The 27,811-nt window shown below is 42.0% G+C and overlaps 1 protein-coding gene and 2 long non-coding RNA genes across 6 annotated transcripts in view; 2 read left to right on the forward strand and 1 right to left on the reverse strand.

Moving 5' to 3' along the window:
- LOC116741941 overlaps positions 1-1,762 on the forward strand; it is a 453,695-nt gene extending 451,933 nt beyond the window's left edge. Inside the window, exon 7 of the long non-coding RNA XR_004346314.1 lies at positions 1,056-1,762. This is a non-coding gene — a long non-coding RNA (uncharacterized LOC116741941). The remainder of the gene's footprint in view (positions 1-1,055) is intronic.
- Positions 1-2,213, reverse strand: part of RNLS (renalase, FAD dependent amine oxidase) — a 272,676-nt gene extending 270,463 nt beyond the window's left edge. For all 4 annotated transcript variants that reach the window (XM_032609123.1, XM_032609122.1, XM_032609121.1 and 1 more), the window contains exons 1-3: positions 1,761-2,213; positions 765-870; positions 17-159 (exon numbers count right to left, since the gene is read on the reverse strand). In XM_032609123.1, the coding sequence (XP_032465014.1) occupies positions 17-159; positions 765-870; positions 1,761-2,181 (670 nt within the window). In that variant the 5' untranslated portion in view covers positions 2,182-2,213. The remainder of the gene's footprint in view (positions 1-16; positions 160-764; positions 871-1,760) is intronic.
- Positions 2,113-27,412, forward strand: LOC116741943. Its single transcript, XR_004346315.1, has 4 exons — positions 2,113-2,250; positions 5,138-5,209; positions 5,619-5,690; positions 24,820-27,412. It is a non-coding gene; the product is annotated as an uncharacterized LOC116741943 (long non-coding RNA).
- Positions 27,413-27,811: the final 399 nt, after the last annotated feature.

Here is a 27,811-nt window from a genome sequence, read left to right on the forward strand (position 1 = left end):
AAAATTCTCTTCTCACCTGATTCTTTCAAGTAATGGTTAATAATTGAAGAAACTCCGTGAGGTGCCACAAAGTTACAATCTCCTTCTTTTATCACCATTCCTTCAATAGGAGAGGTCAGAGGCTTCAGAACACCAGGAGCTAACAGTTCATCATAAAAACTGAAATAAATCAATATGTATAACATAACTATAAGCTATACTTAGCTCTAAATACTATAGTCTCTTCCAAGAATTCTTAGAGATTACAATCCTAAATAATAACTAGAAATCTTCTATGAACAACTCAACATATGTTTTATGTTAATAAAAACTATAATTCAGGTGAAGAATGGAAATGTTTTGAGAATCCACAGTCTTTTGCTAATCTTAGTCAAAGGTCTGTTTTCTCATATATTTCAAAATTAAAGACAGTGAAAATCAAAAGAAAGATATTCAATACACCAGGTTTAAATCTGGTTAAGATTGACTTCCATCACAGCTATCTGTCCTCTTCCTCAGCACCAACATATGAACTCTTATTTATTGAGCCCTTACTATGTTCCATGCAACATCTCATCTGATGGTCACAACAACTGGATGAGGTATGTATTACAATTTCCCCGCTTTACTCAGGTTAACCTTTTACTGCTAATACGATCAAGGATGATAATATAATTTCACTATATTACAAGAGTCAAAGTTTAACCCTGCTAAAAATGGATGATTTGTATCTTTTTACATCCTACAACCAGTAAGACTGATTCCACCCCTTTCAACTGACTCACCTCTGGTGTTCTTTGGCATAATGAGGAGTGCAGGTGATGTACTGGGCACCCAAGTCCACTGTGCTCTGTGGATTATGAGGACTGCTGGCTGTGGTCATTCTTCCCCCTTGAATTAGTCCCCAGGAAAATGTCTTAGTGCATTAGAATGAACCTTTTGCAGTTGACGCTATTCACCCCAGGTTACCACAAATAGATTACTTAGAACTGTTTTAGGAAACATTTTAAATTTTTAAAAGAATTTTTTTACTTTCATAATAATTAATATATTTTTAAATATTCTGTTTTCTCCAGATTACAGACATCTAGAAAACGTTTTTTTATACAGAAGATTTTGTCATCTAACATTGTCAGGAAGTAATTAAGAGACAATTTGGTCACTGAGTGTGAGATATTTTTTTAAACGAACTCATGAATAATGCGCCACCCTTCAGCACTGTGACTGAGGCATCTATTTACCTATCTGAGTAAAAGGAATGAACGAACGGACAAAAGAAAACAAAATAATGAATGAAACGTCAGAATGAACGAATCAACGAATGCTTTCCCTCTTGCAGTCAGATTTCAGATGGACAGGATGCTGTCAACTAAATCTTCGTAAAGTCTTGGTCAATGGGCACTTGAGGATTCTCATAATCTAGAGATAAGCCTCCAAGGCACAGAGCGGCCAAGAAAAAAATCCATTTCTTAGCGACAGCGGCAGGCCCAGGATTTGCAAACTCCAGTCAGGATCCCTCCCAGGCCGCTCAGGCCGCCCTCTGAAGCGCTCTCCGCACTCCCGCCCCACCCCCCAGCCCAGCCGGGGTCGCCGCTTCCACCCGCGCGCCCTCTCAGGCTTTACGGGCGCCGGAAGTCTCCGATCACGTGACCAGACGCCCGCCGAGCTGCTGGAATTTCTTCACAGACTTACCCCGGGAGGGCCCACGCCACCTCAGAAGCCATGGTCCCCGCCGGCTTCTTTCCCCCCCCGCCCCCCGTTTCGGCCGGGAGACGACCCACCTGAGTCCCCGGCCTTGTCCCACACAGCGAGGTGCAAAGGACGAGTCGCCGCCTTCCTCAGCAGCGCTGCGCACAGGCTTCCCGTCAGCCCGGCGCCCACGATCAGCACCCGCGCCATGGCCCGCTGTCTCCGCGGCGGGGTGGCCAGCCTGCAGTAGGTGGAACAGCCAAAGCTCAGTGGGTTAGAGATGTCGGCTCCGCGCTCCGGGCCCCACCCGGTCCTTGAGCAGTTCCTCGGCTGGCCTGCAGGGGGCGAAGAGGAGGCGACCGGGGCCGAGGGGATGATAAGCGCTGAAGACCAGCAAACCTTGGCTTTCCCCTTGGTTTGAGGGCCAGGAGCTGGCTTCCAAGACAGGCTGGCCCCATCCGATAAGCTGTGAATTCCAGCCTGCCCCTCGCCCCTTGTAAACCTGTAAATCATGTAGGTTAGAGTGTGAGACCCCGCCTCGCCACAGGGTTGGTGTTGATTACCGCGGAGACCCAGCCCAAGGTAACTTACTAGGGTAACTGTGCCTTGCTGGAACCTTTGCTAGCTTAGTATTCTAAGTCCTAACGGAGCTTACCAGCGATGCCAGAGCCAGCTTTTTTCAATAGACCTTAATGGCCACTATTCACATAATAGGAAAAGAGTTTTGGAGAGATTTTCTTAAACTAGCCCTCGGGCTTTGTGTAAGGGATATAACATTTTTGAACCTCAATTTCGCCATCTGTGAAAGGGGGCCAAAAAATTCTACATTCCAAATTGTTGAAAATTAAAGATACTTGGTTCACTAGAAAATTTTAGATCACTCATCTCTTCAGTAGATATTAAGTTTTATGTCAAAACACATTCCAAATGCTATAAAGGGACATGAAGATGAGCAAGACAAGGATTCATGCCATTACCACTAGTCTTTGTTTTTTCTAACGTTGACCCGGAGGTTCTCAAGGAAACAATAAAAAGCAAGGATAAGACTGAACTATTAAAAAATTAAAAACTAAGTTACCCTGAATTGCAGATAAACTATTACCTGGAAACCAGAGAAACTTGAATAGCTATCAGAATTATAAGAAAGTTGACAGTGGTAGCCAATTACAACGGAAACATTAAAAATTAGAAGTTTTACTTTATGTACACATCATGAAGCAATTACCAGGCATCAAGTTGGTGATAGATTAATATTACATATATCTAATAAAAGATAATAGAACTAGAAGATACAGATGAACATATGTAACCTAACAAGACATTCCTAAGCAAAGAAATAAAACTGAACATAAAAATCGAAATGAAGAGAAAAACATCGAATACATAATCATTTACAAATTATGTTCAAAATATACAAGACAAAATACAAATAGTAAACAAATTTTTGGAGCATATGAAAGATGAAAGGTTCACACCTTATTATAAAAAATCTTTCGATAATTTTTTATTGATTAACAATATTAGTTTCAGATGTACAACATAGTGATTCAATATTTTTATAGATTATATCCCATTTAAAATTATTTCAAAATAATGGCTATTTTTCCCTGTGCTGTATATTCTTGTTGCTTTTATATTTTGTACACAGTAATTTGTATCCCTTAATCCACTACCCCTATCTTGCCACTTCCCCTTTCCTCTCCCCACTGGTAACCACTAGTTTTTCCCTATATTTGTGATACTGTTTCTGTTTTATTATACTCATTTGTTTATTTTTTAGATTCCACATGTAACTGATAACAGAGAGTATTTGTCTTTCTGTGTCTGACTTATTTCACTAAGCCTAATATGCTCTAGGTTTCATGGAAGACAATTTTCCCACAGATGGGGCGGTGGGTGAGGGAGGGAATGGTTCAGGTGGTAATGTGAGCAATGAGGAGCAATAGGGAGTGGCAGATGTAGCTTCACTCACTCGCCACTCACCTCCTGCTGTGTGGCCCAGTTCCTAACAGGCCCTGGACCAGTACCAGTCCACAGCCTGGGGGTTGGGGGCCCCTGCTCTAGGTTCATCCAGATTGCTTCAAATGGCAGAGTTTCATTTCTGGGTTTTTTTTTGCGGTACGCGGGCCTCTCACTGTTGTGGCCTCTCCCGTTGCGGAGCACAGGCTCTGGATGCACAGGCTCAGCGGCCATGGCTCACGGGCCCAGCTGCTCCGCGGCATGTGGGATCTTCCTGGACCAGGGCACGAACCCGTGTCCCCTGCATTGGCAGGCAGACTCTCAACCACTGCGCCACCAGGGAAGCCCTACCACACTTTCTTGATTACAGTAACTTTATAGTAACTTGATTAAATCTTGAAGTCAGGGAAAAGTCCTCCAACTTATTCTTCTTTCTTAAAATTTTTGAATAGTCTAGGTTCTTTGTCATTCATATAAATTTTAGTATTAGCTTGTCAACTTCTACCAAAAAGTCTGCTGAAATGTTTACTGTGACAATATTCAACATATGGAAAAATCTGAGGAAAATTGACTTCGTAAAATACTGAGGTAATGTCAGGATCAAGGTGGTGAAAGATATGCCTCCTTTTTGTCCTCCTTTTTAACAGCTAACAATTGGCACCCACCCACAAACAAAATACTCCTTTGGGAGTTGTGAAATCCAGCACAAGGGACCCAGGAGAAGTCCCATCCACTGTTCATCTGGTAATAGACAGACATACCTCCATATGGACTGCAGAACTAGCAGAAGCCAGCAAACCTTCCACAGTCTCTCTAAGCCAAGGTTGGGAAAACCTGGGAATGCTGTCTTGGGCAGATACCCACAGATGAAAAAGACTTTGTAAAAGTCCAGCCATCTGGAAGGGAGGGTCCAGTACACCACTGGAGAAAAACAAAAACCAAAAAAAACCCCAGCACCTAGAGTCTGTCATACAGAGTGAAGTAAGTCAGAAAGAGAAAAACAAATACCTTATGCTAACACATATATATGGAATCTAAAACAAACAAACAAAAAAGGTTCTGAAGAACCTAGGGGCAGGACAGGAATAAAGACATGGATGTAGAGAATGGACTTGAGGACATAGGGAGGGGGAAGGGTAAACTGGGATGAAGTGAGAGAGTGCCATGGACTTATATACACTACAAAATGTAAAACAGATAGCTAGTGGGAAGCAGCCACATAGCACAGGGAGATCAGCTCAGTGCTTTGTGACCGCCTGGAGGGGTGGGAGGGACACGCAAGAGGGAGGAGATATGGGGACATACGTATATGCATAGCTGATTCACTTTGTTGTGAAGCAGAAACTAACACACTATTGTAAAGCAATTATATTCCATAAAGATGTTAAAAAAAATAATAATGCTGCCCATAAAACTTGATCTAGATCAGAAAAAGTTAATTCTTAGATGTTTGTGAGAAACGAACATACATCTAAGTGCGCATGTGTGTGCTTGTGTGTTTGCTTTCTAGAGTCGCTTAGATGTGTATCTAGCACATAATCCAGCAGGAACTTCAGTTCAAAACGCCCTCCACTGGAGTCAGGTATCACTTCAAGCTGCTAAAACTTTTTTTGTGGGCCTAAACCATTAACAATTTACCTAAAGCACAGTCTTAAAATATTCTGTCAAATGCTTCTAAAAGGGAATTTTTCTGGCACGTGACTACCACATGAAAATATCTATCAATCCACGTGAATGAAAATCCTACAAAAAACAGGTGCTTTGGGTAACAAGAAATAAATGATGATTATGACTCGAAATTATTTCAAGCAAAGCTGCATTTAAACTTGAATAAATTGTTGTGGAGGATTAATAGTCTATTTTTGGAATGAGAAAAAAATTTTAAATAGTATTTAAATTAAAAGTAAACTACTTGGAAAAGTTGGCATTTTATTATTTACATAGCCAAGTGACTTTTTAATTTCCTTGTGTCTTTAATTTCTCTACATTAGGCTGTTAAGTCTGGGAAATTCCAAGGTTTTGACTGGGGAACCCCAACTCAGAACCTACTGCATTATAACCAGGTAAGCATCTTAAGTTGAGGTTATTTGCATTTTGAAAGACAAAGATATAAAAAGTTAAAGATGAAATTACGATAACTGCAGGTATTTTCCAAAGGAATGTTGTTGCCTAGACCTAGCCTTAAGGAAATTATAAACTAGATGACTCTATCCTTTGAGTCTTTTTGTCATGTGGAACATCACACTGGTCTCTAATTCCTCCACTGAGCCTTCACGCTCCAGTGTCTGTGCTCATTCAAGCTGCCCTCAAAGTACCACACCACTGCAGTGAGAACCTTCTAGATCTTATCACCCCTCGCTGCATTAGACAGATCTGCCCTGTATCCCAGACCCCCGGCATGCTGTCTTCTCCTTTCCAAAGTGCAACTAACTGTTATAATAAACCAATAACTCCTTTTTTTTTTTTTTGGCTGCTCTGCGAGGCTTACTAGATCTTAGTTCCCCGACCAGGGATCAAACCCAGGCTCCTGGCAGTGACAGTGCAGAGTCTTAACTACAGGACCGCCAGGGAATTCCCTAAACCAATAACTCTAACTGTTCATGGGATAGAGCTGTAATCTCTGGTCTTCTTAAACAATTTCCTATCCTTTGTTGATGGCCAGAGAAGTTTTCTCACCATATTCCCAGACATAAAAGAAGGATGGTATGCTTGCAGTTCAAGGCTGGAAATATTTTTCAGCAGACAAGAGCCTTGTATGCAGGTAGATATACTGAGCATTCCTCCCACTTGTAGTACAAAGAAGCCAGGCTTTGGAGTCCATCGTACCTGAAGTTAATATAAATTGAGACAATAACTTTTCATCTCTCCACCCAGACTGAGGGAGTTATTGACAGTAATTAATGGATAATGTCAGCTCAGGATAAACTCTCAGATTGTCACAGGCTAATTTTGAATGAGAGAATTGCTCTGTGTTTTTTTGGTAATTCTTTCCCCTTCTACTTCACCCCACATCCAATTTTCCAACCAAGTAACAACCCTATTAATTTTCGTCTGCTTCAATGACTCAATATCTACAAGGGATTTATATCTTTTCACCACAGTGTCTTTTGTGTGAAAAAGATGGCCCAGCCTCCTTGTTTTTACATCTCTGATGTCTTTAAAGAGGTTTTCTGAACACAATCAGATCAAACATTTGTTGTAAAGACTTTTCCCCCCAACCATCACAACCTCAAACCCCCCAGACACAGACTCTATCTTTATACTGGGCTCTAATAACAGTAATCAGAGACTCCGTCTTGAAGGGCCAAGTGGGGCATGAAACACCCACTCCCAATTCCATTCTCCCTTCAACCAAGCCAAACTCAGGATGGTTTCAACTGACTGAGGGAGTGACACTAATTTAAGAGCCAGAAGCTAGGTTCTGGAAAACACTTTGAATAGTGGAATATGAGTAAAGAAAAGTAGATTTATTCTTATAGATATTCTCCACAATTTTCCCTTTTCTTCAACATATAAAGGAATATAGTAAAGTATTAAAATACTATGAAAAATTGCATATAATAAAATATTTTTCTTTGGTGAATTGGCTATTACATAAGGATAAAGAAAATATTCGTAATAGAATTCTTGAGAATATCGTCTTTAAAAACTAACAAAATTCTCTGTGAACTGTGGGAAAGTTAGTGGTGATTCTCTTGTCCCCTTGGCCTGCTTTATGAATCTCTTTAAAATCTTTGTGTGAATGGAGATTTTGTAGAAATAGGAAATGGGGCTACTGATAGATTTTCTCAGAATTTGAACGTATGTTTAGTAAAACCAGGCAAGTATTTAACAAATACAGCTCCTTAAATGAAATGATTACCTATGGAATGACTATACTGGGAGGCCATACAAAGCCAAAATAAATGACTCAGGACATTTTGAGTAACTATTTGTGTAGAAACTATCGATCACAGTTCAATTCAGTCACATTTACTTCCTTCAGCTTGAGTTGAAATCTAAGTTTTTACTTTGTAAGAATTATTATCTAAAGCCCACCTATTCAAAGCATGGTCCAGGACCAGCAGCCTCAGCATCGTCTGGGAATGTAGAATCCAGGCTCTTCCTCCAGATATACTGGATCAGAGTCTTCATTTTATTAAGATCCCCTAGTGATTCACAGGGCCTTTAGAATTTGAGAAGCACTGATTTAAAGCATTGCATCCATGTTCCTCTGTGGATAAAGGTAACTCTGAGCAATAATTGTTAAGATTTACTTATGAAACTGGGTCATGCCACTTGTGACAACATGGATGGACCTTGAGGATATTATGCTACATGAAATAAGTTAGACACAGACAGATAAATATTGTATGATCTCATTTACATGTGGAATCTAAAAAAAAAAAAAATTTAAAAACCTCATAGGTACGGAAAACAGATTGGTGGTTGCCAGAGGCGTGGGCAAAATGGGTAAAGGTGGTCAAAAAGTATGAACTTCCAGTTATAAAATAAGTACGACCTGGAGATGTAATGTACAGCATGGTGACTATAGATAATAATACCGTACTGTATATTTGAAAGTTGCCAAGAGAGTATATCTTAAAAGCTCTCATTGGGCTTCCCTGGTGGCGCAGTGGTTGAGAGTCCTCCTGCTGATGCAGGGGACACGGGTTCGTGCCCCGTTCCGGATAGATCCCACATGTCGTGGAGCGGCTGGGCCCGTGAGCCATGGCCGCTGAGCCTGCGCGTCTGGAGCCTGTGCTCCGCAATGGGAGAGGCCACAACAGTGAGAGGCCTGCGTACCGCAAAAAATAAATAAATAAATAAATACTTACTTTGAGAATCATTGTTCTAAATCTATTAAGAAGACACCTTGTGTTATGGTGTTGTTGATTTGCTTTCCTTTGGCTAGGCTTTATAATCAGAATCTCACATTTCTAAATACTTATACCTATTGTAATCTTTATGTCATTGACTCTGGTAAGTAACACATTTCTTATTAGAGACACTTCTCATATCTTATAATGTGGTTCAGCTTTGTGGCTTTTATACTTCTATTTCAGACGAACCTTAGCTGTTATTGATGCTGAAAACTCGGCTTCTGTGCACCGGTGCCAAATTGAATCTCTGAGACAGAGTTTTGGGTGAAGTAGAAAGAATAACTTTATTGCTTTGCCAGGCAAAGTGTTAACGCAAGTTCGTGTGCTCAATGTACAGTGAAGCCAAACAAACTGAAACGTAGGAATTTGGAGCAGAGAAAGGTTTATTGCAAGGCCATGCAAGGAAATGGGTGGTTCATGCCCTAAAAGCCCCACACTCCCCGAAGGGGTTCGGCAAAGCACTTTTAGGTGAAGGAAGGGGGTGGCAGGGTATGGGATCAGCTTGGACACAATTCTCTGATTGGCTGATGGTGAGATAACAGGGTGGTGTCACAGGGGTTAACATTATCAATCCTTAGGTTCCAGGGGGCCTGGGGCTATATGCTCATGGTCATCAAGTAGTTAACATCTTACATTTTTTGGGGGGGGAGGGACACAGTTCACATCTGCAAAACAACTCAGGAATTGTGCATCAAATACTATTATCTAGGTACTTCAGAGAGGAGCTAACAGAGGATATGGGGAAGGCCTGTCCCGGGAAGGCCCCATAGGGTCCTGCTTGGTTACAAAAGGGGGACAGAGTGAGCTTGTGCCCTCAAAACTGTGTGTCCCAATGTGGGGGGAGGATTTGGTGAGGAGTTTTATAGCAATGGTTCAAGGGCAGGGTTGCTGATAAGGATCAGTGTGCGTGTGGGGCTTGCACTCCTTTAATCTGGACTCAGGTGGTCTCCTGATGAGCTTCTGTGATTCTCAAGGTTATCAAACTGTGACCTTCTCTCTGGAATGAAGAATGCTTCAAGTAGTTAACATCTTCCATTTGTTCAGGGTTTTAGTTCTGCAGAAGAGCTCAAAGATATTGTTATATGTATCCCTTGAGGCAGGACGAGGATCCTGTCCCAAGGCTGCACTATTGTTTCTTGACTGCCCCTCCCTTGTCTCTGCATCCCCTCCCTTCCCTGATTAACAACTGCTTGAACTTGCCCTTTGGAACTCAGGGAAGGTCATGGAGGCTAAAGCCTATTTCTAGCAAACAAGAAATGGTGTACAGAAAGGCTTCCATGCCCAGGAGTCCCACGGGGTCCTGCTCAGTTTCATTATCAACTTCAGTTTATCCAGATATGAAACAAAGAAACAGTTGAAATAAAAGAGAAAAATTTTTGCTTGTGACATTATCTTAATAATCTTAATGGTAATTTCATGCCTAAAGCTGATATAATGACATTCCAGTCTATAACTACAAGGTGCACTGATTGAAGCCCAGAACTGCAGGAGATAAAAAAATTTCCTCTACCCTTCTATGTACTTTGACTGGTCTAATAATCAAACTGACATAAGACATATAAACAGGAGAAAACCAGATTTAATTATGTACATATGGGGACGCCACAAAGACAATGAAACCCAAGGACAAGGCAGACAATTGAGGCTTATATGCTATCTTGGGCTAAGGAACAGGATAGGGGCTTGGGGCTTTCAATGGGTGGAGGTGACTCACAGGGCAGCGAGGAGGGCAGATGTTTGGTAATTTGATGTTTGTCCTGCCACACAGATAGATCATTCAGATAAAAAAGTTATCTCTTGGTAATAGCTCTCTTTCTGAGTTAGACCCCCTATCTAAATTGTTTTACCTTGTTATTGAGTCTGCTGGGTGTGGCTGCCTTCAGCTCAAAATAGTCTGCATAACAAAGTGGCATATTTGGGAAGGCTTCTTCTGAACCTCTTCAAATTCTTTCAAGAGTGATGATCATTTTCCATCTACTATAACCTATTCTTCGTTTCTTCACCTATAAAAACATTTTGAAGTCAAAATTGAGTTTTAAATAAGATAATAATGATCTCGGAAAGGCAGCAGATCTTATTTCCCGGCCCAGGAATTGAACCTGGGTAGCCTGGATGAAAACAAGGAATCCTAGCCACCAGACCCTCTGGCCCTTGCCCCCAGTGAAAAATGCATTTCTCAAGGAGGCAAAATCTGTAGAAACAGGTGCAAAATTAATTATTAGAGACATAGCACAACAACAAGTGGGAGAGCACACAGAGAAACAGCTTGTTTAGTTAAGACAGAAGCAAGGCAAAGATGCACACCCGGAGAGAAAGGGTGTGGGCGTCCGTCCTAATAAGGAGTAGCGCAGTGAAGAGGCGGTTAAGTCACTTATATAGGTCAGTTCTTCTGGGTCTTTGTTTACCTTTGGCCAATTATCTGGTTTCTTTTTCCACCTGACCCGCCCTAGCCTCCCCAACATGCGTGCACAACTTTTTTCCAAGATGGATTCCAGCCCAGAGGCTTGTGGGGGGCCTTGGCATCACATATTATGGGGTGGTGCCCCCTCCTTTTTGACCCCCAAGGAGCCTTTATGCACAGGTGCAGTGTCTCTCTGGCCCCAAAGATGGGAAATATGTGACCTGTTGGTCCTTTACTCAAACAAGGGTTAACCCCTCTCTGTTCCTGCCATGACTATTATCTTAAGAGGTACACAGGACACAAAGTCTGGCTATTTAACCTGCTTCTGTTGTTACTTCCATTTCGGTGAGTAAACAGGAGGCTGATTTTAAATGTCTAACCTGGATCCCACCTATCTCCTGTTTCAGGAAATGCAAACAGGAGACTAGTTGTAGCTGTCCAACCTGAAGCCCACTTTTTCCTGCCCCATGAAATGTAAACGGGAGGCCGGTTCTAAATGCCTAGCTTGGGGCCCATCTATCTCCTGCCTCAATCATATTTAGATATTTCAGATTGAACACAGATCCGGAAACCTATGCCATTAATATAAAAATATGCTTAATGGTTACATGAGAATTCCTGCAGATCTGGCAGTGTTTTTTGTTTTACAGCTCTAAAATTTAACTATTTTATGAAATAAATTCCTTAAGTGGCCAGAAGGGAACATGCAGCTAATAATCTTAAGAGAAAAACACTTACTGTTATTTAAAATAGTATTCTCATATTCACAATCTATTTTCAAAAGAAATGTGTAGGAACTATGCAATTACCCAAATTCGACACTAGAGGGAAGATTTGGAAATTTGCTTCTGTTTTTCCTCTTAATCCAGGGCATATACATTTTATCAATAGTGGTTACGCTCATTTTATGTAGTATGTTAAGACTCTGTGTAAAAATTGTGGAAAATTTATCTTAAAAAATAGGAATTGAGGGCTTCCCTGGTGGCGCAGTGGTTGAGAGTCCGCCTGCCGATGCAGGGGACACTGGTTCGTGTCCCGGTCCGGGAAGATCCCACATGCCGCGGAGCTGCTGGGCCCATGCGCCATGGCCACTGAGCCTGCGCGTCCGGAGCCTGTGCTCCGCGATGGGAGAGGCCACAACAGTGAGAGGCCCGCATACCGCAAAAAAAAAAAAAAAAAAAAAAAAAAAAAAAAAAAAAAAAAAATAGGAATTGAGTTTTAGAGAAGTTCACAAACTTAAGGTAGGGAAAATAAGCACTTTGCTAAGTATTAATACTTGATAATGGCATCACAATTCCCACAAAAATACTACAAAAGTGACAATATTATTATACCAATCTTAAAAAGTAAGGATGCTGAAGATAAATTTTGTGTGCAAAATCTCGCAGCAAATAGTGGAAAGGTAATTTTAATTCAGTTCTGCCTGACTCGAAAACCCGTTTGTTCAATATTCCACACCACCAAATTCTACACCCCAAATCAAGTCCTAATACAAATAAATCTTTCACATGATACCATGCTACAAGGTACATTTTTACCTCTGTTATGGTTCTTACCATTTTGTTTTGCACAGTAGGTATGTTTGATGTGTTTTTAATCACTTCTTCTATGTTTATAAAGTCTATAAATTCAGGGAACCCAGTTTGCTTCTTTTTATATCTTCTCTTCTGCATGGCACAGGCAGAAACATAGGAGCTTTTGTTTTAATTATTGAAGCTTATCATTATGTGCATCTGTAATTAATGCCTTTACTAATTTTGTGCAACAAAGAATTGAACAAATTTTTCTCCATGTGCCTAATCTGTCCATTTCTTTAATGTGCCAGATTCTCTTAAAATCACATATAAATAGCAAACATATAAAAAACATATTTACATGTATAATAGCAAATCACATATCATAGCAAACAATCATTACAGCACTTATTCCTAAACTTAATATAAAACTTACAATTCTCTGAGTTTGATTTACTTCATCTCTTATTCGTTATTTTTTTTAATTTTAGTTTTGAAGTTTTCAAATGTAACAATTGAGAAAATACTTTAACCCCCAAATATCTATAGTCCAGCATAAATCATTATTAGTATATAGCCAATTTTGTTTCATTTATATCCCACCACACCCAGCAACAGATTGTTTTGTTTTGTTTTGTTTGCGGTATGCGGGCCTCTCACTGTTGTGGCCTCTCCCGTTGTGGAGCACAGCCTCCGGACGCACAGGCTCAGCAGCCATGGATCATGGGCCCAGCTGCCCCGCGGCATGTGGGATCCTCCCGGACCAGGGCACGAACCCGTGTCCCCTGCATCGGCAGGCGGACTCTCAACCACTGCGCCACCAGGGAAGCCCAACAGATTGTTTAAAAGCACACTTCCAGACATCATATCATTTCATCTAGAAATATCTTATTATATAACTTTAAGACATAAGACAATTTATAAACATAACCACAATATCAATATCACACCTAAGCACCAAGCAAATCAAAAATTCCTTAATATTATCAAATATTCAGGCAATGTTCACCTCTCCATGATTGTCTCATAAATGTGTTTTTTATAATTAGTTTGTCCAAATCAGGACATAAATACTCCCGTACACTGTATTTGGTTTATAAGTATCTCAAGACTCTGTTTATCCCAGTTCTTCCTTCCTGTTTTCTTATTTCTTTCTTGCCATATATTTACTGATGGTATTCTCCAATCCCAATAATATAATCCATCCTTGAGAATACTTTATATTAATTCTTTTTTTTTACCAAGTGCAATCCTTTTCCTCTAAGACAGTAAGGTATAACCAATTTATAATCCCATTTTACTTTTTAATGTTCCCTTTTATTTTTTTCCAAAAATCGCCACATTAAGTTCAATCTATGCAAGTGCTATATTCCTAATAAAATTCCACTCCCCAGCCCCTCTTAAACACATTTTCCTACCATATAACATCAATACTATTAGGCTCATCCTCAACCTCATGCTAGAGCTGGACTATTGAACCCTTAGTTTTTTGACTCCATCTCTCCTGATTGAATCCAACATAAGAAGCCTCTCACAATTTCCAGCTTTTGATTTAACCAACAGAGGCTTAATTCCTAAATCAGAATCAAGTTGATTTCTGAGTTTCTTTTAAAAAAGTCTTTTCCCTCATGATATGACAGACCTGTAATATTAATAATATCCTTATACAAGCATACCTCAGAGATATTGTGGATTTGGTTCCAGACCACTACAATAAAGTGAATACCACAATAGAGTGAATCACACATTTTGTTTGTTTGTTTCCCAGGGCATAAAAAAGTTATGTTTACACTATACTGTAGTCCATTATGTGTGCAGTAACATTATATCCAAAAAGACAATGTACATTCCTTAATTTTAAAATACATTATTGCAAAAAAAATGTTAACCATCATCTGACAATGCAGGATTGCCACAAACCTGCAATTTGTAAAAAACACCATATCTGAAAAGCACAATAAAGCCAAGTTCAATAAAACAAGGGTATGCCTGTACATTTTTTAAAAAGAAGCAACAGGCTCAAAATGGAGTCAGTTGTGTTAAGCCCCATGTCTGCAACGAAGACCTAATTGCAGTTACAGCCTCACCCAGGAATAAGACGTTTAACCAGTCAGTCTGGAATTACATGGCCAGCACTAATGAGGTAATCCATCCGATAAACACCTGCCGTCTCCCAAAGGAAGATCATCTTGCCTGAAATAATCCTTTCTTTTGTTTATGACTTCCTTGCCCCAATCCCTTTCTGCCTGTAAAAACCTTTCCTTTTCTGCCGCTCTTTGGAGCTCCTTTCTATTTCCTAGATGGGATGCTGTTCAATTCATGAATTGTTGAATAAAGCCAATTGAATCTTCAAACTTACTTAGTTGAATATTGTTTTTTAACAGATTTTGTTAAACACAGATATGGCACCATGAACCCTTTTGAGTTCTTTGTCTTCTCCCCATTTCCAAGGGCCATATGTAAGTTCCTTTCGTTTCTGAGGTCCACTCTCTTTGCATGGAGCTTCTGATCTAATTGACTTTCCAACACAGGGCAGGTCAGCTTGAGCTGACAGATGGTTCTGATTGGAGCCCAAGCCCTTAACCTTTATTCCAGATCACAGTTGTAATTTAATTAATGAAAACTCTTAGCCCTTAATTCTGTCCTAAGATCCACTTGGAAACTGTTAGTGGCAGTTCACAGTTCCCCATTAATGTAGAGCCCCCAGTTCGCAGTCCCCAATCCATCCTTTCCCCAGTCCAAGTTTCCATGGTGGGAGCTGGTGGTGGTAAACCCAGGGCCTTCTCTTGGCCAGGATGTAGCAACATCTCTTGGTTACCTGATACATTAAGATGCACATGTTTATTTTCTTTCTTTTGTATAGTTAAAGGCTACTGCCAATGGGAATCTTAAAAGCCAAAAAGCCACAAAAATTGGTGAGCATGGATTGAGTATTTAGAAGCTGTTAGAGCACTTACCACCTAATCTAAAGACTCCTGTGTTAGGATATATTGATCCCAGAGTGGGCTAGATTGACACTAGGTAACCCACCAACCTCAAGAAAAATTTTGTGCAACAGGTTACACTGTAAAACATCACACAATTCCCAACCCAGTAGTGCATACATTTTAAGTATCAGTTTGGCTCTGAGAGCCCCCAAAACTTCACTAAAATAGATAAATAAATAAATAATAAAAGATGGGACCCTTAAATTCTCAAGAGTTAAGCATGCCACCTTCCAGCACACCTGCTTATTTTATGTCTAAGAACTATGGTCCTGGAAGGTATAAATGTCTATGAAAGTGACAAAATCTTACTCAGAGCATCTAGATTTTAGACAAGATCTTTGTTTTGTTTCCTCAGAACTTAGCTTGGTAACCATCAGGTTGGGGGCCCCAAGATGTGGCTGGACAGACATATGGGTTCTCCTTATTTGCAGCTAAGGGTCCTACCAAACTACCGGCAGCCCTCAGGGAAATTACCATGGCCGTTATGAGGAACATTCCAATTAAATAAGATCATTTTAAAAGCACACTTGAAAATAAGATTCCCAAAGTAACAAACTGAATGGGATTCTTCATAATTGAAATTGCTTCATTAAAAAAATTGTCGCAAAGGCTAATGAAAATTAAAGACACAAGAAGTACCCAAAACAAAAAACGAGACTGACGTCACTCCTACTGCTCTCCTCTCTCCTCTTTCATTTGAGTACTCATTCCAGTAATTCTCTGTCTAAATTGTCTTTCCATTATAAAGAGACCACAATATTGTAAATAAAAGGTCGCCTAATTAGTGACAGTCATATCTACCCTTAAAGGCACCCTCATATCTAACCTTAAAGGACAGCCACTGTATGGTCCTCCAAGGGTCAACAGGACTCTGAAGGATTTTCTAGTAAACTGCTAGTTATTTCCTGAAATAGTCAAAAGAAAACTAAAATTAAAATTAATTTAAAAAACCTTTCCAGGGCTTCCCTGGTGGCACAGTGGTTCAGAGTTCGCCTGCCGATGCAGGGGACATGGGTTCGTGCCCCGGTCTGGGAAGATCCCACATGCCGCGGAGCGGCTGGGCCCGTGAGCCATGGCCACTGAGCCTGCGCGTCTGGAGCCTGTGCTCCGCAACGAGAGAGGCCACAACAGTGAGAGGCCTGCATACCGCAAAAAAAAAAAAAAAAAAAACCTTTCCAAATTTTGGTGGGTACCTAAGCTACAGATGGTATCCTGGGAAAACTAGCAGAAGCTCACAAAGGGTGAGAATTCTTACTAGAGTCAGCTGTCCCAGATCTCTGTCTGTAGTACCAGGTAGAAAGAGGAAAATAAAATATCTTTTGCACCCTTACTGGGGATATCACTTGAGCTCAAGGTGTTGTTCAATACTACTGGTTTGCAGGGCAGAAATAGAGACACAGATGTAGAGAAACAAACGTATGGACACCAAGGGGGGGAAAGTGGAAGGGGCTGGGGGAGGCGGGGTTGATGAGTTGGGAGATTGGGATTGACATATATACACTAATATGTATAAAATAGATAACTAATAAGAACCTGCTGTATAAAAAATAAATAAAATTCAAAAAAAAAAGTTGCTCAATACTGCAGAAATATTTATTATTTGTCCCAGCTAAAAACTGACAAGATATTTAAAAGAATTTCATTTAAATTTTTGGCCTTTTCCCATAACCTAAAATGAAACTATGTCACTATTGCAAAAATATTACAACTCACTGAAGGCTCAGGTGATGGTTAGCACTTTTTAGCAATAAAAGATTTTTAAATTTAGGTATGTCCATTTTTTTTAGACATAATGCTATTGCACACTTAATAGGCTACAGTATAGAGTAAACATAACTTTTATATGCACTGGGAAAGCAAATAAAATCATGTGACTTGGTGTATTGTGATATTCACTTTATTGCAAGTGATCTGAAACTGAACCCACAATATCTCTGAGGTATGCCTGCAAATATGCTATAATCAGGAAACCTTCCTTAACTCTTGAAAGTATTGGTGATAGTTAAAACAATAGCTGCTCATCGAAAATCCTTAGACTCACTGGCCAAAGTTGTTCTTGTAATACCCTAGCCCTGAATTATCTTTTAGCTGAGCAAAGAGTTGTCTGTGCTGTGATCAATATCGCCTGCTGTACCTGGATTGACACTTCTGGGGATGTTGAGATTCAGTTACATAAGATCACTGAGCAAACCAGTTAGCTTAAAAAGACTACTCCCTCGGTGGGTTCTTTCTTTGACTTATCTGACTTTGATTGGTTTGGGTCTTTGCAAACATAGCCTCCAAGTGCACTCCAGACATCAGGAATTATTCTGTTTATAATAATCATGGTAGTTCTGTTAGACCCAAACGGTCTACGAGGGATTCCAACTCGCCCAAGAACCGCCAAGAGTCGAGAGCCGCTGCAACACGCAAGAGGTTTATTAGGAGCCGATGCATCGGGGTTCCCTGAACCTCACGCAGGAGGCCGATGGGGAACCCCTAAAAGCGGAATCACATACTTTTTATAGGTTTATTTACTCATAGGGCGGGTATATTCTCACAATGATTGGGTAAATGTGGTGACTTTTGAATTCATTGGCTTAGGAACTTTTGTCCCACCTTCTGGCCGTTACAGTTGTTTGTTCATTGTGGCGGTTAGGGCGTATACCTGTTACGGGCAACTGGAAAATTACCCGCTGTCTGGAAAGTCCCCGTCAACTGAAAAACTCCAAGAATTGGTTTCGATAGGGAGAAGGAGTGGCTCACGATAGGGAGAAGAATTGGTTTCGATAGGGAGAAGGAGTGGCGCACGATAGGGAGAAGAATTGGTTTACGGGAACAAGTGAGGGGGTGGAAAGTCCCTAAAGGCCCCACATTCCCCCCCTTTTTTTTTTGTAACTAATTTCAATCATGGAATTTCAGTTTCTTTTTGCGAGTTTTGGTATTGTTGCCTTAGCATTAAAACTTGTACCGTACTAATGCGTTCTCTAATAAAGGCTATCAGGCGATTCAGAATGCATGGTCCAAAAGTTAAAAGCAACAATAAAATAATGAGGGGCCCTAACAAGGTGGAAACTAAAGTAGTAAGCCAGGGAGATTTATCAAACCATGATTGAAACCATCCTTTTTGATTTTCCCTTTCCTGTTGTCTTTTGTCCAGGCGCTCCCTAAGTTTGTCCATAGTTTTGGTAATAGCCCCAGAATGATCAATATAAAAACAGCATTCTTCTTTTAGTGCAGCACATAGTCCGCCCTCCTTAAGGAACAGCAGATCTAATCCCCTCCTGTTTTGCATTACCACCTCTGAAAGCGAGGTGAGGGATTCTTTTAACTGAGTTATGGAACTTTCTAACGCCCGGAGGTCAACATCTACAGCTTGTCTTAAGGCATCATAATAGTGGGGTTGTTGAATGAGGGCTGTTGCACCTGTTCTTACCCCGGCTGCCATTTCTAGTCCTAGGAGTACAGCCAGGGTGAGTGTTATGGGTTTCCTCTTAAACCTTCCTCTGCCCTCATATTCATCTAGAAAGGATGAATCTGAATGATAAATGAGTCTGGGGACCAGCTGAACTAACACACAAAAATCGGTTGAAGCTTTAAGGACCTCTAAAGAAATGCAGGGGGTCAATCCTGTGTTACATGCCCACCATCCATCCGGAGGAGGGAGGAGATACCCTGAGCCCTGTGGGAGGCTTAAATTGGCACAAAGATGTCGGTGGGACGAGGGGGGCGTTCCTACACATGTACCGTTTCCTAATACTGAGGCCAGGGTCAATTTACTATTTCCTTCTTGTTTCCATCGACAATGATCTGGAGTGTTAACATTATTATAATTAGAATTATATCCTATAGCATCATAATAAGGGGGAGGAGCAGCATAGCAAAGCCAACATGATTTGGTAGCCTCCGGGTTTGTGGCATTTAAAACCTCAAAAGCCGCCTGGACCAATGAGAGCATTCGGTCCCGGGGGTCTTGGGCTTGATTGTCATTCCTTTTGGCTCAAAAGTTTGGTTTCTTATCTCTGGTAACGCTGTGGGAGGGGCCAAAGGTAGCAAAGAGTGCCCTATCTCAGGGTTGGGGCCTATAGGAACTGGAGTAGGGGTTTCAATTTTTAGTTTGATGGTCATTAGTAATCCATCATCGTATCCTTCTTTATAAAACCTGATTCCCCATGAATGGCCATTTATCCAGTTTTTTATCTTTTTTTCCTGGTTCACTAAAAGAAATCTTAAGGGGATGGCACCATTTAGTACATTCAGGCCTATAAGTTAAGGGGTTGGTTGGGTGTGTATAATTGGCTGTCACCTTAATAAAGTCCCAGCCAGAGGTGGGCTTCCAATAGGTGTCTCCTGTGGTTTCATATCCCCAGCTTTTGCAATAAAAGTTTTCAGTTCCTCCACATTTATAATTAAGGGACCTGTGGCGATGGAACCCGGGGCATATGTAGAAAGCAGGAGCTCTGAGCCCAGTCCTCCGAATCCCGTTTTTGCAACCCTTTCCGGAGGAATCAGCTCTAGTTGATAAAATTTTTGGAACATTATGTTGATCATAATAGTCTTCTAAATCCCAACCGGGTGCCCCTATGGCCAGTTTACAAACATCAGGAAAAAGGTTTGGCCACCAGGTCCATGGGGGAGCGATATTGCTAACAGACCATATTACATCTCCAGTCTGGGAAATTACCTGCCAGGTTAAATGCTGGGGCAGGTGAGGACTAAAATTACTCACAGTCAGTAGGGGTAACAAAGTTAAAGTTATAAGTCTGATGATCGCAGAAGCTTGAGCTTGAGCAGGTTGCTGGTCTTTTGGGCTCGCCATTCCGATGTTGCAGATGCTGGTGCGGCCTTCACGTGTGAAGCGTGGATCCACGCAGCGATGCCGTCTACCTTTATAGCCGTGGGGGTGGTGAGCAGGACGATGTATGGTCCTTTCCACCGAGGCTCTAGAGTCTGGGTTCGGTGCCGACGGACGTACACGGAACCTCCGACTTGGAAGGGATGAGCCTCTGCTGGTGTTCCTGGTCGGTAAGCCTCTGCCAGCTGGGACCACACCTCCTTTTGGACCAACTGGAGTCCCAACAGCCTAGCATATAAGTCAGTGTTATTCTGGCAGTCAGGACTTAATTTTTCCCTTAGCGTAAAAAGAGGAGGTGGGGCCCCGTATAGTATTTCAAATGGAGTAAGATAATAGCGGGAGGGGGTATTTCTAGCCCGGAACAGGGCTAAGGGAAGGAGCACCGTCCAATCTGTACCGCCAGTCTCTATGGACAATTTAGTTAGGGTCTCTTTTAGAGTTCTATTCATTCTCTCTACCTGTCCTGAACTCTGGGGTCTATAGGCACAATGTAATTTCCAATCAGTCCCCAGGTATTTGGCCACACCCTGACTTACCTGGGCGACGAAGGCGGGACCATTATCTGATCCTATTACCTTTGGTGCCCCGAACCGGGGGAAAATTTCTTTTAAGATCTTTTTGGCCACCACAGTAGCTGTCTCCTTCTTCGTCGGGAAAGCTTCTACCCATCCTGAGAAGGTATCTATAAAAACTAGAAGATACCTGTTACCGTACCTTCCAGGGCGTATTTCAGTGAAGTCGACCTCCCAATAGGCTCCTGGGCGGTCTCCTCTGAGCCTTTTTCCGACCTCAAGTTTTCCTTTATGGGAGTTTACCTGTTGGCATGGAATGCACTCTCGTGCAATCTGCTCAGCTAATTTAGTTAGTCCAGGGGTATCATAACCTGTCTTGTGTAGTAGGGACACCATCTTTTTGGTTCCCAAGTGTGTCCATCTGTGAATCTGTTGTAGCATGGATTTTGCTTGTTGAGGAGATAATGTTCCTTTAGTTATGGCTGGGGTAATTGTTCCCCTATCATTTGGTTTCCCAGGACTCTCATCTGATAGTTCTAGTATGATTTCCCGTAGAGCCACTTCTCGTGCCACCCTATCTGCCATGTTGTTGCCTCTTGTCACCGGGGTATTGTCCTTCTGGTGTCCGGGGCAATGTATGATGCTGACTTTAGTGGGGAGCATGAGGGCAGCTAGCAGTGCCACTATTTCTTCTTTGTTTTTAATTTCTTTGCCCGCCGAGGTGAGCAACCCTCTTTGTTGGTAAATGGCCCCATGGACCTGGGCGGTAGCAAATGCGTATCTACTGTCCGTATAGATGTTTACCTTTTTGTTTTCTGCTAGTTCCAATGCTCTAGTCATGGCGATTAGTTCAGCCCGTTGGGCCGATGTCCCTTGCGGTAATGTGGCTGCCCAGATGACCTCTTTCCCGTCTACCACGGCTGCTCCCGCCCGATGCTTACCTTCCTCTAGGAAACTGCTTCCGTCAGTAAACCAGGTAACGTCGGCGTTGGGGAGGGGCTGATCCATCAAGTCTGGTCTGCTACCGTGTGCTGCAGCCAGTACTTCCTGACAATCATGGATGACGGTAGTGCTTTCCAGGTCAGGGTCGGGTAGCAAGGTGGCCGGGTTGAGTCCTGTGGCTGAGGTAAACTTAATACGATCTGAGTTTAACAGCAGGGCTTGGTAATGAGTCATCCTGGCATTTGTTAGCCATCTGTCGGGTGGCTGGCGAATTACACTTTCTAATGCATGGGGGGCTGTTATCGTTAGGTTCTGCCCCAAAGTCAGTTTGTCAGCATCTTTGACCAAAGCGGCCACCGCGGCGATTATTTTTAAACAGGCGGGCCATCCTGCTGCCACAGGATCCAATTTCTTTGATAGGTACGCAACCGGGCGATTCCAGGGGCCCAGTTTCTGAGTTAGTACTCCCTTTGCAATACCTTTATTCTCGGCCACGTACAGATGAAAAGGCTTAGTGATCCTTCCCCCGTTCCTTTTTTTAGGGCATTCTCTTGCCCAATGACCTTTTTCTTTACAGTAGGCACATTGGTCCTTGTCTAATGGCCGCCTTCTATCCGTTGTTCGCCCTTCCTGTCTATTTCTGTCTCTACTGTTTCCTCCTCTGACTACAGTGGCCAGTATCTTACTCAAATGTCTTTCTTGCCTCTTATCTCATCTTACCTCACGAGCCTCTTGTTCCTTCTGCTTTCTTTCTTCTCTTTCTTCTTCTGTCTCCCTCTTATTATATACCTTAATCTGCCTCTTTTACTAAGTCCTGAAGGGAGAAACCTTGTAGGCCATCCAGCCTTTGTAACTTCTTTCTAATATCAGGGGCCGCCTGGTCAATAAAGGCCATTGCTATGGTGGCCTTATGTTCCTCAGAAGTTGGATCATAAGGAGTGAATCATCTAAAAGCCTCCATTAAGCGTTCTAGGAACACGGTTGGCGATTCCTGGGGCCCCTGAGTTACCTCTCTTACCTTAGCCAAATTCGTGGGGCGCCTGGCCGCTCCATGGAGACCCGCCACCAGAGCCTGGCGATACATTTTCAGGTGCTCCTTACCTTCCGGGGTATTAAAGTCCCAATTCGGCCTGACGAGTGGAAACCCGGCATCAATCTCGTTAGGCAACTGGGTAGGTTGTCCATTGGCGGCTAACACATTCTTTTTAGCCTCCAGGAGAACCCGTTGCCTCTCCTCAGTTGTGAGGAGAGTCTGGAGGAGCTGTTGACAATCATCCCAGGTGGGTTGGTGGGAGAAGACAAGAGACTCTATTAGAGCAGTAAGAGCCTGTGGGTTTTCAGAGAAAGTAGGGTTATGCATCTTCCAATTATAAAGATCTGCAGAGGAAAAGGGCCAGTATTGAAGGGGCCTATTCCCGTGGTTATCGGGGGGGCCATATTCTCTAAGGGGTAAAGCAGTAGAATCCGGGGAAACAGCCCTCCGGCTTCTGGTGCCCGCCGAGGGACCCCCCCTTTCCGCCATAACAGGTGGCCCTACTGGTGCGGAGGGTTGTGAAGCTGGGGGTCCTAGGGGTGACATGGGATTTAGGGCCGGAGGATAAGGAGGTGGGGAATCTAGAAGAAGTAAATCAGACTGCAGGTCAGGATATATCGCCTTTGGCGGGTCCGGGGCAGCAGATGACTTTTCCGTGTCTGGGGTTTTCTTCAGGGCCAATATCTCCGATTGTGCTGGAGCGCATGCAGACGTGCCTGTTGAGGAAACAAAGGGCCGGACCCACGGAGGCGGGGAGAGAACTAGATCTTCCCAGACCAGGATATATGGTATCTGGTCTGGGTGTCCGTGGGGTCCTGTGTTAAAGACCCTAGACTTGACTAGCCCAACCTTATCTAACAAAAAAGATCCTTCGGGTGGCCACCCTGTCTGAAATGTAGGCCACTCAGAGGTACACAGCGTTTGCCATTTTCCTTTCCTTACTTCTACCGAAAGGTTGTGGGCCCTAGCCCTAACTTCGGTCCAGTGGCTTAGGGTAAGAGAAAGAGGAGTCGTCATAGTTTGTCCCATTGTCGTCCGTCAAAAGAAAGATAATAGTACAGAAAAACAATAAAATTTCAAAAGACACACATTGATATTGCCGCCGCGAACTTAAACCCGAAACCAACTCAAATTCAGATGGCAGCTTATATAACCTGCCAGAACCAGCCGCCGCGAACTTAAACCCGAAACCAACTCAAATTCAGATGGCAGCTTATATAACCTGCCAGAACCAGATGAAGGGGAGACAAAATTTGTTTCTCCTTCCAGATGGACCACCAGGGCGTCCCCCGGGGCCCGTGGACACCAGCTTTCGGCACGTCTGCCTAGCCAGGAGTCCAATACAGATTCCACAGCAAGCCGGTTCGCACGGCTTTTTCCTAATGGCGGCTAGCAACAAACAAACGACAAACAAACAGACAATTGGGCTCGAGCCTACCTGATACCTCCGACTCCCGATGTTCTTGTGACCCGGGGGCGAGTGGGGATCCCGGACGAGCCCCCAAATGTTAGACCCAAACGGTCTACGAGGGATTCCAACTCGCCCAAGAACCGCCAAGAGTCGAGAGCCGCTGCAACACGCAAGAGGTTTATTAGGAGCCGATGCACCGGGGTTCCCTGAACCTCACGCAGGAGGCCGATGGGGAACCCCTAAAAGCGGAATCACATACTTTTTATAGGTTTATTTACTCATAGGGCGGGTATATTCTCACAATGATTGGGTAAATGTGGTGACTTTTGAATTCATTGGCTTAGGAACTTTTGTCCCACCTTCTGGCCGTTATAGTTGTTTGTTCATTGTGGCGGTTAGGGCGTATACCTGTTACGGGCAACTGGAAAATTACCCGCTGTCTGGAAAGTCCCCGTCAACTGAAAAACTCCAAGAATTGGTTTCGATAGGGAGAAGGAGTGGCTCACGATAGGGAGAAGAATTGGTTTCGATAGGGAGAAGGAGTGGCGCACGATAGGGAGAAGAATTGGTTTACGGGAACAAGTGAGGGGGTGGAAAGTCCCTAAAGGCCCCACAGTTCTACCGGTGCAATGTACTCTTTCAAAGGCTTTAAATGCATGTCACAGCCACTAAGCTCAAGCACATGGTCTCCTTAAGACAGGAACATCAAAAATGGAATGAAGAGAATGATCAACTAAAACAAGAGTCAACCTGAGACTGTGACCTGGGACTACAACAGAGATTCAACAAAAAAAGTCATGACCTGTGAATACCACACTGAGGATCATCAAAAACTGGGAGAACTCCAGATCAGTAGCTGCAAGTGCCACTGGTATCTTAAATTTTGATCACATCTCTCAATTAGTTTGAGAATCTGATCAAAAGTGGGGAAGTGTTTTAAAAAAAGGCTCAAAATGAAGTCACTTGTGCCAAGTCTCATGTCAGCAAACCAAGACTTAATTGCAGTTTCAAGCTTTCCCAGGAATGTGAAATTTAACCAGACCATCTGGAATTACATGGCCAGCATTAATGAGGTAATCCACCTGATCGACCCCTGCCTTCCCCCAAAGGAAAGTGGCCTTGCCTGGGGAAATAATTCTTTCATTTTTAAGACTTTCTTGTTCCATCCCCTTTCTGCCCTTAAAAGCATTTCCCATTCTGTAGCTCTTTGGAGATCCTTTCTATTTTCTAGGGAAATGATGCTGATTCATAAATCATTGAATAAACCCAATTAGATCTTCAAATTTACTCAATTTTTTTGTAACAATATTTAAGAAGTTGTTGTCGTTCCCTGAACTTCCACCTTCTCATCAAAATATCGAGATATGCTTTCAGGAATAATTAGGATGTAATGAGGAGGTTTTCTTCCTGGACTTGTTTGGTTACTCCTTTACCCATGTCAGAATTTGATTTCATTTACATCACCTATGAGCCAACTATTCTTATTAACAACTAAAAGCTCTTTCTGGAATCTTTATTATATTCATTGAATAAACAGCATGGTGGAATCAGAAAGACAAATCTTTCCAGAGGAGCCCTGATCATCAGGGATATAGGAAGGTGGTTAAAAATACCTGCCACTTGTTCCGCAATTGCTGCAAGTTTCCAGTACAAAGTCATTCTTATGTGTTCTCAAGTTATTAAGGCAAATGTCCTCATTCAAAAGTATTTCCTGAGCCCAAGTTGCAAATGATACAAGGTATAGTTCTTCCTGTATGTTAAAATTGAACTCAGTGCATTCCACAATTAGGGAAATGCATTTAGGCTGATTACTGAGCACTTTTGGGGATAACTGTGCTGTCAGTCTGAAGTGATTGAGCCAAATAGCACAGCCAAACATTTGAGCTCTTAATAAAAGTATTTTGACCAAGATATTAAAATATCTTAAAATGCTTACTGATCTTAAAGTCTTGGTTAGTTTATACAGAAGACATAAACATAGGCTCATGAGAAGATTTTTTTCCCCGCTGTTTAATCCATATATTTTGTTCTTTATTGCAAGGCAGAATATTAGAACATATGCTTTAGAGCTGGGCCCAAATCCAGATTCTGATTTTTGACTAACGGTGTCAAAGGGGAGCAAAATTTGTTACCCCAAGATATGACTCTTTGGCATAATGATTATTTTAGGCTGATTATTTTTAAGAAACAGTACGCATAGGAAAGGCTCTAAAAACTGAGTAGAAATTACCATTTTGTACGAGACATTTACATTTATAAGGGAAATCTCCATTGGTAAGGCAGTCTCCCTCTCTGTAGTACTAGAAAGAGAAGAATGACTCTAAATCTCTAGACACTCTTAGGTATGGAGAAGACAACAACCTAACTGTGCATAACTACCTACCCCTTGTTACTGTGTTTTGCTGTTCACCTCTCATAATTCCTCCCCCCTTCCAAGATCTTGTTTTGTCCTTAGCTTGAGGTGGTATTTAAGGTCGTGGCTTGGGCCATTTTTTGGAGTTACTTAGTTTTCCAGGGTCTCTCCTATGTTGTATACAGGAGGTATACATGTTATGAAACTTGTTTGTTTTTTCTCTTGTTAATCTGTCTTTTATTACAGGGGTCTCTCAGCCAAGAACCTACAAGGTTAGAGGGAAAAGTATTTTTTCTCCCCCTCAGTGTCAATTTTGGATAGGTTTTCTATCATCTCAAAATTTGAGAATGTTTTATAATGATTCTTTCTAAGTGTGATGATTTTCCTCTAAGATCCCAAGACCTATCCAATTTGTTTTGCCATTTTAGCCTTTAACATACATGTACCTTTTATTCTCCACTGAATGTATATTATTTTTATTACGTATCTTACAATGTGTTATACATTATGTTTTTCTATTTTATAATTGCTTTTAGTCTATCTGTTCTGCTTTGTAAATCTGTGGTCGATTCTTATACTATGCTACACTCTTAAAAAATTTAATAGCCTTAAAACACATTTTAAAAGATGTAAGTACCTGTCCCTCAGTTCAGGACCAAGGAAAGAACTTCAACACAGCAACTTGGAGATGGTAATGTATATACCCTGCACTTTGGGAAACAGCAGCCTGATGTCTGACTCCACCTGGAAGGCTAAAGATCTAGAGATTTCCTGACTGGCTGCACTTTAAGCTAGGAAAGAAGAAGTGGGATAGATGTGGGCAAAGGAGAGACAGTCATCATAGGCTTGAATGGGAGAAAATATTTGCAAGTGATATGACTGGTTCATATCCAGAATATGTAAACAACTTATACAACTCAACATCCAAAAAAAAAACTGATTTAAAAAAAAAAAATGGGCAGAAGACCTAAACAGACATTCTTCCAAACAAGACATACAGATGGCCAACAGGCATAGTTCATCATCAGAGAAGTGAAAATCAAAACTACAGTGAGCTATCACTGCACACCTGCCAGAATGACTATCATCAAAAAGGAAAGTTGTTTATAAAAAAGCCCCTATAAAATTTAAAGAAGAGATATTTGGGTCTTGCAAAATCCTAAGTGATTTCACTTCATGATATGCCAAAGCATGCAGGTGTTTTAACTGGGCACTGTAGCCCGTCCCATTCACAAGCATAGTACAGAGTAAGAAAAGCAGGGGACAGAATGAGATTTATTACAAAATACCATATGAAAAGCTCATATACAATGCTATGTTACAATGACTCTTTTG

Source organism: Phocoena sinus, chromosome 16, assembly GCF_008692025.1.
Source record: "Phocoena sinus isolate mPhoSin1 chromosome 16, mPhoSin1.pri, whole genome shotgun sequence".
Lineage (NCBI taxonomy): Eukaryota > Metazoa > Chordata > Mammalia > Artiodactyla > Phocoenidae > Phocoena > Phocoena sinus.